Raw genomic sequence first — 13,995 nt, 5'->3', positions numbered from 1 at the left:
CTATAACTTAATTTAGTTATAACTTGCTATCAACTTACCATCGTAATTATGTGACCCAAACAATAAGAAACAAACAAATATTACCAGTATTAATTATTTTTTTTTGTACATTTCCGTTGACCATGGAACGAGAAAGAAAGAAAATTGAACGACGTTAATAGGGTTTAAAATAAAAAAAAAGATCTAGCTTACTCAGGACCAAATTGTCCCTTCTGGTTTTGAAAAAAATAATTGATAGGCCGTTTATGTTTTTACGAAGAAAAAAAAAATCATTCTGATTACTCTCTATATTCACTTTTAATTGTCATGTTATACTTTTAAAAAATTAAATTAGATTACATCAACTCAAAAAATATATAAAATATAAAGTGAATAAACTATTATAAAACGGAGAAAATAGAATATACATAGCTTACACTATTAGCCTACTCATAAAGATTACTCATCGAGAGAGAGAAACTAATAATTAAAGATTATTGTTTGACTAACACAGCAACAACCGACCTTAGCTCAGTTGGTAGAGCGGAAGACTGTAGTTGGTGAAAAGCCTGGCAGATAATCTTTAGGTCGCTGGCTCGAATCCGGCAGGTCGGAATTTTTTTTATTGTAACACGAATAAATATAATCTCGTATCGTAAGTAGGTCTTAATTGTTGTTTTTTTTATGCTTTTTTTTTTATCTACACAACGTTAATATGTATGATTTCGTATCATATGTTGATCTTAAATTTTTTTTCTTACCTACATAATACCAATATGTATAATCTCGTATTGTATGCAGATCTTAAGTTTTGCTAGGAGCTAGAGATGCATGTTTATATTTTTCGACAAAGTAATATATGTGGATAAATAGAAACGTTGCACTTCATTCTCAACTAGCCTAGGATGAGATTTGCAAGACTACCAAATCTCTCGATTCCAAAAATTTAAGACATTTACATTTAGATTATTTCAATTTAATTCTTCTTTTTTTTTAATTGTGAGTTCTCATAATTTATTGAAGTTTTTAGAACTTTTTACATACAATATAGTATACATTTAGATTATTTCAATTTAAGTCATTATTTTTTTTAATTATGAGTTCAAAATTCATAATTTGTTAAAGTTTTTAAAACTTTTTACATACAATATAATATACATAGCATCTCTCCTAGCGTCGATATAATTCACACCAATTTTCAAATTGCATTTCAATACATTTTCAAGGTGGTTGCAGAAACATGACATTGCCTAAAAAATACTTTTATATATTTCATTGCTTAAAACGAAAGAAAAAGAGTTATATTTATCTTTTCCCTTCAAAAAAAAATGCATATAAGCCTCTGTTTTATTATCATATAATATATCACTATTGACATAAACTATCTACGAACACTACTAAAAATGCTTTTAGAAAGAAATAAATTACTGATAATAACTTAAATAATGTTTTTTATTGATGTATGACATTCTATAACGACAAAAATGATAACAATCCTATCAAATATTGTATTTGTTAAAATAATACGATATATTGTAAAACGTTTTCACGTCATATAAAAATATATTGACAAAAGAAGTTCACGCCCAGTGGGACTCGAACCCACAATCGCTTGATTAGAAGTCAAGCGCCTTATCCATTAGGCCATGGGCGCTGTTGTATGTTGATCTAACAAAGACTTATCTATTACGTAATCTTAAAAATTATTTGAAGGATGCAATACATTAAATTAATAAAACACAAAAGAATCAAAACTAGCAAGAATTAACTGACACTACTACAATACCATTGACAAGAATAAATATTTTGACACATTCAAAAAGAAAGAACTATCATGCTTAACATTATGATGTAGGAATGCTAACTCATAACTCATTTACTTATCTTTGAACACTCATTTATCTTTTTTTTTTCTTTTCAATATTTAATATTTATATTAGAGCACAATTAAATTTAAATTTGCTCGGAAAAGTCTCACATTGTGAGGTGTGTGTATGAGGGGAGTTGGGGGGGGGGGGGGGGGAGGGGGTGTAAAACAGCCCTTAAAAAAGGCGACTTTGTATTTAAAGAGACTCAAATTCAAAACCTCTTAGCTACGGATGTGGGAGTTCCCTCCTCTAAAAATGAGCGTATGTGGGCATGAGGAGAATTTTCTCAAACATGTTGGGAGATTATAAAGAATGATATATGGTTGATGGTGATGACTTTTAATGGTGGTAAAATAACAAAATACATTTCTCACATGAATGTAGTTTTAGTTCCAAAGAAGGAGAATATCAGTAAATTTTTAGATTTAAGACCTATCAGCTTGAGCTCTTTTGCTAATAAGATTCTGTCAAAGGTATTGGATGAAAGAATAATTCCGTTCTCCTTGATATTATCTCAAAGAATTAGACAGGCTTTATGAAAGGAAAAAGTATTGTTGAAAATGTTTTACTAGGGCAAGAGATAATTAGAGACACAAACTACCATAATATTATGGCGAAGTTGGACATGACTAAAGCGTATGATATGGTGTTATGGATATTTTTTAGTAAAAATTTAAGGAATTCCATACTGTAATTCAATAATTACACCTTGTCCCGACAAATTTAGTATTTACTAAAAATCCCTTAAAATTTTTGTGTCGTGATACTTTAGACTCTAGTGATACATGGTAAATGATACATGGTAAATTTAAACTGTTAAGAAAAAAATGGGAAAAAATGGTACATTTAAACTTGTTAACTAAAATAGCTTAATTTACGGTAACAGATCATTAATCAGCATTAAATTAGCACGTAATTGAATATTAATTTCAAATTTTGAAAATCAAAGATTATATCATCTATTTTGAATAAAATTTTCAAAACCGCATGATACATAGAAAATATTATACTACACAACAAATTCATGTATCAATTCATCGTCTAAAATTCTATACACACTGATTCAAAATGTATCAGCAAGCACACTTGATGGATTCAAAATGTATCAATGCATCATCTAAAACACTATACACACATGATGGATTCAAGATGTATCAGCAAGCACACTGATTCAAAATGTATCAGCAAACACTTTATGTATCAATACATCGTCTAAAACACTATACACACTGATTCAAAATGTATCAGCAAGCACACTTGATGGCGCAGTTATTGAAATTAATCACTAATACATGATAAAAATTTATGGTAAAAATTGGGAATAATTTAAGATTGAGTAGTAGGTTTCTTTTTTTAACATTAAAGACAAAAAGGAACAGAGTGATTTTCCAAAGAGTTCAAAACTATAAACAAATATATATAATTTAAAACTCTTACATAGAGAAAAATTAAGAAGAAAAATTGGGATCGTCTGTGATAATTGGGTCGGCATCGACCCGATTTTTAGCAAAATCATCAACTTGGATTTGATCAAGCACAAGTACTAATCCCATGGCAAAGTCACAATCAAACCCAGGCTTTATTGAGAGAGAGAAAACGTCTTTTCCAAGCATCACATGAGCACAAGCATCCAATTTTCAGAAATTTCAAATTTTTTGAATTTTGAAATTCAAAATTTCATATTAAATGTTGTGAAACATTTTTAATTAAAATTAATAATTCAAAATTCAAAAAGTGGAAGATTGAGTGTGTTAGTGGAAAAAAAATAGGCATGATATGGGGAAGTGTGTGTTATAAGAGAGAGAAGACTATGTATCTCTAAACTTCTACTAAAATTTAAAAAAAAAAAGAATTATGTAATATTTAAAAAAAGAAGGAAAAATTAGAGAATACTAAACTTATAGTTGTGTATTTAAGTTATTTTTCCTATTTTTTATTCAAGTTATGAGAAGATTTTGGTTTGATGAGAGAATTATCGATATGGTATGGAGATTGATATCTAATAACTTATACTCCATATTAATTAATGATCAATCTTTTGATTTTTTAATCCTCTAGGGGAGGTCATCCCCTTTCTCCACTTTGTTCATCAACACAACATAGGTATTAGTTAGAGGTCTCAATATGTTAAATGAGGATTCAAAATTCAAAAGATTTGAAATGCGTTAATGGAGTAGAGAGATTAATCATTTGTCTTATGCATATGATACAATCCTTTTTTTGTCAGGGGCATAAGAAGTCAATGAAAAGAATGATGAAGATTTTGAGGAGATATGAGGTCAATGAAAAGATTGATGAAGATTTTGAGGATATATGAACACGTGTCAGGGCAGCTCGTAAACCTGAACAGAGGCTATGTATATTTGCATGAGAAGGGTTTCTCAATTTGTTTGTCAGAGGATTAAAAGAACTACTGGAGTCTCATAAAGTGTCTTTCCTTTTACATATCTTGGATGCCTAACTTTTCTAACGGGAGGGGAAAAAATCATATTTTAAAGAGCTTATAAAGAAAGTTGCCTAAAGAGTGATGGGATGAAAGAATCATCTTTTGACTTATAAGGGAAGGTATGTTTTTATAGCTCATGTTTTACGATCAATGCCTATTTATCTTATGTCGACAATGAATCCTCCTAAGGGCAGAATAAATTAGATTCATGAAATTATGACAAAGTTGCCACATATGAGGAATAAAAGGGAAACACTGAATTTCTTGGAAAACAGTGTGTTTACCAAAATCAAAGGGAGGAGTGAATTTTAGATCGATATATGATGTATTAGATACTCTATTCGCTAAATTATGGTGAATATTCAGAAGGGTTCTTTTTCAGTTAAATCAACTTAGAATTAGTGAGAAAGAAAATGGAGAAGGGAAAAACATATGATATGATTTGAGCAAAAAACTTGAGATTAATTTCTTTTTATAAAGGGCGTGAAAAGAGGGATTGTCACAGATGACAATCTAACAAGAATACAAATTAACATTGTCTCCAAATGTTAGTGTTGTGAGATACAACAAATGAAAACAATTTTTACATTTTTTTCTAACATTTTCCATTGCCCAAAAACTTTGAAAGCATTTTGCTTCATATTCAGGTTTGGACACAGAAGGAAGAATTTTGATGCAGATGATCAAGAGTTGGTGGTATGTGAAAGCTCCTACAAAACTCAAATATATTTTTAGAGATACTTCAACTCTCATAATATGGAATTTGTGGAAGAGAAGGAACCATATCAAACATAAAGGTCAGTTCATCTTTGAAGGGTTCGTACAACAAGTGGAAAAGAGCATTTAATTAAAGTAATGATTAACAATTCAGAGTTCAAAACAACTACAAAATCTTGACATGAAATAGTGAAAATAATAGGATCTTATTAGCCAAGGATTTACTACCAAATTGTACAACAAAATTTATCGGAGTAAGATCAATTAAATTACACTCCCTCCGTTTAAAAAAGAATGATCTCCTTTCCTTTTTAGTTTTATTTTTGGTTAAAAAAGAATGATCTTTTTCTTTTTTTGGTTATAATTTTCCACGTGGCATGTTTAAGGCTACAATATTAAAGAGCAATTTTGTACATTTAATATAACTTTAATTTAGGACCACGTGATCAAAAGTCTTCATCATTTTCTTAAACTCCGTGCCAAGTTAAACTAAATAATTCTTTGTGAAACGGAAGAAGTAATATAGATGGTGGGAGAAAAGGAAATTCAGGAGAGAGTGCGCATGGTTTCTGGATAAGAAACAGAACTGGAGGCCTCATTTATGCACAATCGAAAAGAATTGGTATTGCTACGAATATAAAAATGAAGGCAAGAGCAATACAGGAGACTTTAAAGTTTAGTGCAAAAAAGAGTATGCAGAACATGGTTATTGAATCTGATTCACTCACTCTAAAAAACATTATTCAACAGACATGGAGAGTACTATGAAAAATTGCAGAAATCATGAATGAGAGATGTACAACAACAAAATGTTGCACATGGAGGACAATCAAATTACGAATTATTTAGATAATCTAATAATCATTAGCATAGACAAAAGGAAATTCAAGAGAGTTAGCGGAATCACCAACAACATAAAATGCATCATTAATATTAACAAAACACAGATGTCATCCATCAGGATAGAAATAAAACAAATAAAATCAAATGACAGGTTAGAATCAAGTTCTTAATCTGAAAGAGAAGGGGCGTAACAAAAATAATTAACAAAGCTCTTGCTAATATACATTAGCACGTAAAAACTTTCATCGAACAAGCAGGGGTACTTTCCTAAACGTAGATAGAGAGATAGACTGGGTTGGATCGGATATTTTATAGCCTTTTATGTGGCTTATTATAACTTATTTTACTTGTCAATTAATAAAATGGCCATGGGGCCAACAATAATTTGACCAAAAAAATAAAATAAATTAATAGTTATACGTTATATAACACAATGTAATTCACATACTCAAAATTCTACAAATATAAATAATATCATATATAATACGTAGATTATTTCTCATAATACATCGTATTGGACAACCCTTAAAATATATGTGTGCAGTGTGTCACCACAAATCTATATATATATATATAAATCTGGATATGAAAGTGCTGATGTGGCACCTCTCATAGGCCAGCATTAGAATTTATATATTTTATCTTTTTTTAAAGCTTTTTTTTCTCTTAATTTTATCTTGATATATTAGTTGAATTAAATAAATATCCTCTATTCATTATTTCTCTTTAAATTCCTCCATTAATACCTTTATTATTTTAGGTATACATAAGTTACAATTTATCCCTTTAAATATTTAAATCTTTCCCTATTCCTTCTTAAAAGTATTACTAAATTATAATTAAGACACTAATGACCAATATAAGTTACAATTGTAGGTATTGATTACTCCATTACTCTTTTAATTTATTTATTCAATAGTTAAGAATTTATGGATTACTATAAATACTAAAATCATGTCATCTTCACAAATGCAAGAATTTTTTATTTTATTTTCCCTTTCTTTATCATATTTATACTAAAGTACATCACTTTGGTTATTTCTAATTTTATAATATATAGTTTATTTGTTACTAACTTTTACAATGTGGAAGATAAGATGAGCATTTGACAATTTTGGAAATTCAAATTCAATGAGAACAATATCTAATTTGAGTTACCAAGATACATCACTTTGATTATGTCTAATTTTATATATATATATTCTTTGTGACTAACTTCTATTGTTAACACTCAACAGCATGGACGAGTAGACGAGTATATGACAATTTTGAAAATTCAAATTCAATTTTGATGAGTACAATATTTCACTCATGTTACTCTTTTTATTTCAGTTTGTTTGATGTCTTTTATTTACAATATTTTTTTTTGTTCTTTTTTTTTATTGCTTTTTTCCTCATTATTGATGATTTTAGTGTACTTATTATTTTGCGTATTTTTTTTAAATAATCTTTATTATTTATAATGGAAGACAAGATGAACATATGACAATAGTTAAGTTTAACTTTCATAAACTCACAAGGAAAAGGAACCCTACATTAATGTTTATGTCCATTAATCTTCAAATGGTGTAGTGAACATTGAGAGTGTGTACAAATTGAATAATTAGAGGCTAGGATAATTTTCTTTGGTATTCCTACAAAGATTATTTTGTTTATTTGTTTAATTTTAATTTATTTTAATTTCCTTTGGTACTCCAACAAGGATTCTTTGATTAATTTATCTAATTATAATTTATACCTACACTAAATAATATTATTGAAATTTCAGGTGTATTAATTTTAACTTTGAAGACTTGAATCGTTTCGTTTATTATCTTTTAAGGTTTTTTTAATGGTTGAAACATTGTATATATTTTATTTTGAATAATGAAATCAATTTTGAGGATTAGGAAATTTCACAATTTTTATTTATGTTTACCTTTTAGAATAATTTAGAAAATGTAACTAAAATATAGGTAAGTTTAAAGTTGTATTTTAGTTAATACATATATATAATTTGGGTTTAATTTATTTGAATACTTTATATTATTTACGTAATTGAGACTATTTATCTTTCAATCTATTCATTTTTATATAAATAATAGGCAGTATATTATAATCGTAGTAAAATTAGTCAAGATAGAAAATGATTTACAAACATTTCATAATCTAAGATTTAGTGAAAGATAGAAAAAAAAAATAGTAAAAGTATAATACTTTTGAAGGAAAAGAATAAATATTAGAAAAAAACTATATTTACATTAAACTTATTATATTATTAAATTAAATTTAAATTTCATAAAGAGTTCAACTTATTACATTAAATTTACTTTTCTTATTAAAATAAAGAGGATAAATTTAGGATTTTTTTTTATAATTTCAAAAATTTTTAAGCAATTTCAAATTACAAAAGATATAAAATTTAAGCACTAATAATAAACTTAATTAAGACTTAAAATTTGATATATTTAGATTAAAGACTATAAAGAATCTTTAGAAATATATTTAATAATCAACTATTCAAAAAATTAATTATTTAACAGATTTAACGAATAATTTTTTATTGCACAAAGCGCGGCTAAGTTCACTAGTTCAATTATAATTTAGGTCCTATTTTAGCGTTGATTATATTTGAGGAGTATACTATTGTTTTTGAAGAAAAAATCAAGCCAAAAAAAGTGTCAATTTTCTAAAGTCTTCTCTTTTTGTCGCAATCACTTCTCTCTTATCAAAATCAAAATAAATAAAAAGCAGAGGCTAACATGAATGCCGTTTTGTCAATCACCACAAGAGCCACCATCAATGCTCCATATCTCATCCTTCCCCATTTCCCAAAAAGGTCAAAAACGTAACAATAAAATAATAATTTCATCCTCCCAAAATCTCTTCAAACAGGGTTTTTGGGTTTGGATTTTTTTTTTCTCCTTTTCAAAATAATTGCATCTCTATATACTCATACTTGTTCGATTCAAGGTATGAACTTAGATTTATTAATGAAAATGGTTAAATTCACTTTATTGTTTTCTATTCCGCAGGTTGTTCCGTTAGTGGAGATCATAAATTAATTACTTTATAATATTATGTGGGGATGCAATTGGCTGTAGAACTTTGACAAGATTTTTCTTCACTTTTTGCCTTTGCTTAAAAAGTTACCAACCATGCAATTTGTCATTGGGTCCACTTAATTTGTACATAACCATTGTTTTCTTTGCTCCTAAACAAACGGGTCCATGCCTAAATCATTGATTTTGTAATGATTTATGGTTGATGTTCAAATAATGAAGTAATTACTATGTATTTCAATCAAGTTTTGTCATAGTAGTTGTTAGAGGTAGGTGGAATCAAACTCACGTTTAATAACATCTGGGAGAATTATTGCACATGTATTATGTATTACAAGACATCTTTTTTGACAATAGCTAAGTTGAAAATGTCCTTTAGGAAGAAGTCAAGGTTGAACTTCCAAGTTAATAGTGCATTATCTTGCTTCTTGGATTGTAGTTCTTGCTTTTGATATTTATCGTGTTTGATATTGTGTTCCGATTATCGCACTATAGGATTTGCACTGCTTCCCTTGTTAGTTACTATGTTCTTTCCTCACTGTTTTCTTACTCTTGAGAGTCTTTCGGAAATAGCCTCTCTACCTCGAGGTAGTGGTAAGGTATGTGTACACTTTCACTGGGTATGTTGTTGTTGTTGGAGGAGGAGTAAACTGTTCTTTATTAAATTGTTACTGCACAAGTTTCCTGTTTTTCAATGGGAGTTGATCTATGAAGTTGTTGCTCTCCTCTTGTTTATTTATTGATTTGTTGAGAACAATATGCAGAAAGTGATTTGAATCAAGTTTATGTTGGTCCCTTTTTATTTATGATGAATTTATTAAGCAAAACGAAATATCTAGACGACTTTTCATGATAGAAGATCTGAATAGAAATGTGAATGGAGTTTTTCCAAAATTAGAAGAAGCTTTCAGCAGTTTTACTCAAGTTTCCAATTGTCTTGATGATTAAGTGTTTTTCTCCTGATATTTTGAGTGGTTGTATTGTCATGGCTACGGATATATTACTTTATTTCATAGTTTGACATCACACGAATATTTTAAGTAGGTAGCATCACTTGTTTCATGCTATTTGTAAGCTTCCACACATGGAGTAGTTGGCTATGAATCATTTGTTAATGCAATAATATGCATCATTAGTTTACCTTGTCAGTTGACTAAACATAAAAGTTTTTAGCTTCTTCAATAGGAATGAAGTTCTGGTGAAGGATCATGGATTGTGAGAATAAGGATTCTGAGCTTAGAAAATTCGGATCATCTCGCACAAGCAGTGCCAGTTCTTCTCTCAGGAGGCGTTCGTTGAGTTTATCACTTTCTCTTCCTAAACATCTGAATGACGATGATGATGAAAATGAATCTGTATCAGAAGCAGGAGATATCGGGGATCGTGAGCTTCAAAGCAATAGGTACAGTGGGAGTGGCAGGCTAAGATTAATCGGTGAAAATGCACCAGAACATAGAGTGGTTGTTCCCATTTCAGAGGACACGATGTTGGGGTCCAATGCTATGAGTAGTGTTACTCCAGTATCCCCGATAAAATTGATCTCTCAACCCGATCATAAAGAGAATGTGAGTATGGTTAAATTGCCTGTAAGCTTATTCTATGTATTCCAATCTTTCTTCTCCAGTAACATTTGTTCTGACAAGCCGTGATCTTCATGCAGGATGAAAAAACAGAGGTGCCATGGGTTTTGGAGTATACTTCATGCCTCTTGTTTCTAGCTGTATTTGGTATATTGGGGGTAATGTACAATGTGTTTTATTTCGAGTCCAGTAAATATTTAATGGTCATCGATGCCTTTACTTTGCATAGTACATTTTTGCCTTCCCAAATAGAAGGGGAAGTATGGTATTTTGTCAATGTCCAGAGCTATATATGCTGTCGTATAGGACCATCAATTTTTTTTGGTGATTGGCTTGTTAGAAAGTCCATTTGTACCTTTTCTTGTGTTCGCTTGCTGTATGATTATATCTTTGTGTTTTTTTCTAGAATACCAGAATTCAACTTTGTACTTATTTGGCGAAAATAGCACCAGAAGATAGTGCAACTTTACAGGGATCTGATTACGTAATAGTCTGCAGGTTTTGCTGAGGTATGGTCTCCAAAAATTATTCGGACCAGGAATAGTTGGTGCCACAAGTGATCATAGTTATATGTATCTGGACCTGCCTTCTAACATGGTATAGCATTCTTTTTTTCTCTTCTGTACTTGTTTATCTGCTTCATGCAACAAGCAAAATATATGAATATGCCAATGGGCGGGATTTAGTTAAAAACATGGAAATTTATCCAGGTTACAAGAGATCAAATATATACTGCCTGTTTGTGTATAGTAGCAATATCAATTTAATTTTCCTGTTTATCATATTGTTCTGACTTCTCTTAAGCAAAGAAATATTGTTATTTGAAGGAGTCAAGAAAAAAATTCATTCGATGAGTGCAAGTTGAAGGAATTCTCACAATATGTTGAATATTTGATGTAGTTGCTCTTACTTTAGAAGATATTATTAAACATATTCTGCTCTAGAATAGAATGAACTGTAACATATCATACGAACCTGATGTTTATTTACACCTTGCCGAATATATTGGAATATTGGTAAGGTTTATAGGGTTATCATGCTTGTTGAATGGACAACATGGTTATTCCGCTCTAGAATATATTCATATGTAATTGCAATCATTTGTTTGTTTATACTTCTCTACATTCTTGATCAGCAAGGTCTTAACTTGATATATCCTCAACCAAGAACATGCGCCTTTGGCATTTTCATATGTCTCTTTGTAACTCATTTCTGCCAATTGTATTTTGTTATTTGACCTCATACAATTTATTTTTACCTGCTAAAGGTCGGTTCGTTCTTGATGGGTTGGTTTGGTATGGTCTTTAAAGAGGACATTTCCAGAATTTCAAGTCAATTAGCAATTGGATTGTCAACTGGTTTTCTAGGAAGCCTTACTACTTTCAGTGGTTGGAACCAAAAGATGCTCGAGCTTAGTGTTGAAGGGCAGTGGGTTTTTGTAGTTCTTGGCTATCTTCTAGGTATATGCTATTTTTTGTGCTGGTGTTGATATAACGTCATAAATTATTTTTTTTCCTTTTTATATCTTGCTTGTTTTTTCAGAGGAGCCATCATGTCCTTTTTTTTTTTAACTTGCTATTGTTATGCTACAATTCTCGTAGGTTTATTTCTTGTTGCCTACTCAATCATATTTGGAATTGAGACTGCGAAAGGTGTCAATTGGCTCTACAGAAGAGCCAATATGAATTCATCCAACTCAGGCACAGACTACCATTGGAGAGTAGATAGCTGTAAGCGCCATTTAATTGTTATACTCTTTCTCCTACTCATTCTAGCATCGCTATGGGGTATGAGCATAGGACTGGAGGTACATGAATTCAGCAGCAGCAGCCCAAAAGCACAGTTGTGGCTGGCCTGCATAGTTGGTCCATTTGGTGTGTGGATCAGATGGTTCTTAGCACGACTAAATGGACGTGGCTTAGGAAAATCAGGCCAGCTCAAATGGGTGCCCTTCGGTACTTTGATTGCCAATGTATCTGCAGCTTGTGTCATGGCAGCACTTGCGACCTTGAAGAAAGCAGTAAGTTTACTTATATTTCTTTTAACATAAAGGCTTCATGTCATAATCTTACTGTATATTAAGGTTAATTGTATGTGTATTTTCTATTGTTTAGGTCAACACAGAGACATGTGATACTGTTGCTTCTGGTATCCAGTTTGGTCTATTGGGTTGTTTAAGTACAGTTTCCACTTTCATTGCTGAATTCCATGCAATGAGAGGAAGCAAGTATCCATGGAGAGCATATGTGTACGCTTTGTGTACAACGCTTATATCATTCGTCCTGGGGACACTTATATACTTTGTGCCTGTCTGGGTTGAAAATTTCAACTAGAGTATCAAATATACACGATCAATCGTTGATATATATATATATATATGTATATAGTTGTTGTTGCCAAGCTCCAAAGAAACAACAAGAGATGCAAGAGAATATTGCAAATTGGAAATGAAAATTTTGAGGTAATGAATTAATTTATTAAGTGCACATATTAAGGAGGTAACTTGTCAAGTTGTATTAACAAATTGTTGTAACTTCATTGTAGCTCAATTGACCTTGACATTTATAGTGATTCTTTTAAAATGGGCTATTTTTGTACTTTCTAATTCATATTTTCTTTTTGATAAATATCATTTTTATCAGTTGGGAAAATTATGTGGTTAAGTAAATTTATACTATTTAATTACTCATCATAAGTTTGCTATAATTATCACTCACGACTAACATTATTCATTAATTACGTGGGCTGATTTCGAGTTTCTATAATTAGTCATTGTATATGTATAATTAGCTAGGATATACAAATATATATGTATAATATACAATTATTTAATCTATATACATATACAATTCACCTCTTCCACTCTCTGCCCTCTCTCACTCGCCTCTCTTCTCCCTTACTCAATCTCGGTCGCCTCTCTCTTTCCTCTCCCAAACTCGCTTGCCATATATACAAATGCATATGTATAATTACAATTATATACATATAGAATTTACCTCTTTCTCACTCTCTGCTCTCTCTCCTCTCTCCTCCCTCCTCCCTCTCTCGCCTCTCTATTCCCTCTCCTAATCTCTCTTGTCATATATGCAAATACATATGTATAATATACAATTATCTAACCAATATACCTATACAATTCACCTTTCTCTCATTCTTTTTCTCTTCTTCTTCATATAACATGTAGCTACGGATTGTAATTATCAAACTATAGCTATGGAGAGTAATTAAGCTATTTTTAAATAGCTATACGTAAAAGTTCCCCGTTGTGTGTGATTTGATCATGATATGATATGACTAGGTATATATAACTTTTCATTAACTTACAATTTTGATCTCTCAAATTAGTGGAACTTGAAAATTTAATGAAATAGTAATTTTTTTTTACTATTGAGATTTAGAAAATAAATTATTAAAAATGCAACACCATCAATATTGACCACCCGATTAACTTAGAGGTGTTATTAGCAAAAGAATCTGATAACATGACCATTCAAAATCAAATCTAAAAAATTCTAATAATC

The 13,995-nt window shown here is 30.2% G+C and overlaps 1 protein-coding gene and 2 non-coding genes across 7 annotated transcripts; 2 read left to right on the top strand and 1 right to left on the bottom strand.

The window, feature by feature from the left end:
* Positions 1–499: 499 nt before the first annotated feature.
* On the top strand, positions 500–594 carry TRNAY-GUA (transfer RNA tyrosine (anticodon GUA)). The gene is made up of 2 exons: positions 500–536; positions 559–594. It is a non-coding gene; the product is annotated as a tRNA-Tyr (tRNA).
* A 966-nt stretch (positions 595–1,560) lies between these two features.
* On the bottom strand, positions 1,561–1,633 carry TRNAR-UCU (transfer RNA arginine (anticodon UCU)). Its single transcript has one exon. It is a non-coding gene; the product is annotated as a tRNA-Arg (tRNA).
* Positions 1,634–8,498: 6,865 nt separating this feature from the next.
* On the top strand, positions 8,499–13,125 carry LOC101250564 (fluoride export protein 1). 5 transcript variants are annotated; one of them, XM_004250284.5, is made up of 7 exons: positions 8,499–8,805; positions 10,068–10,459; positions 10,555–10,632; positions 10,973–11,071; positions 11,742–11,934; positions 12,076–12,494; positions 12,589–13,125. In XM_004250284.5, the coding sequence occupies exons 2-7, from the start codon at positions 10,103–10,105 to the stop codon at positions 12,805–12,807; spliced, it is 1,365 nt and encodes a 454-aa protein (XP_004250332.1). In that variant the 5' UTR covers positions 8,499–8,805; positions 10,068–10,102; the 3' UTR covers positions 12,808–13,125. The 5 variants fall into 5 exon arrangements, with proteins under 5 accessions (XP_004250332.1, XP_010312783.1, XP_069147319.1 ...); XM_010314481.4 differs by having other exon boundaries at positions 8,506–8,805; positions 10,080–10,459; XM_069291218.1 differs by lacking the exon at positions 8,499–8,805 and adding an exon at positions 9,006–9,163.
* The last annotated feature ends 870 nt before the right edge of the window (positions 13,126–13,995 follow it).

The sequence above is a fragment of the Solanum lycopersicum genome, chromosome 11 (genome assembly GCF_036512215.1).
Source record: "Solanum lycopersicum chromosome 11, SLM_r2.1".
In the NCBI taxonomy this organism is placed as follows: Eukaryota; Viridiplantae; Streptophyta; class Magnoliopsida; order Solanales; family Solanaceae; genus Solanum; species Solanum lycopersicum.
Note: the sequence above shows the minus strand (reverse complement) of the source record. Positions and strands in the feature narration are given on the sequence as shown.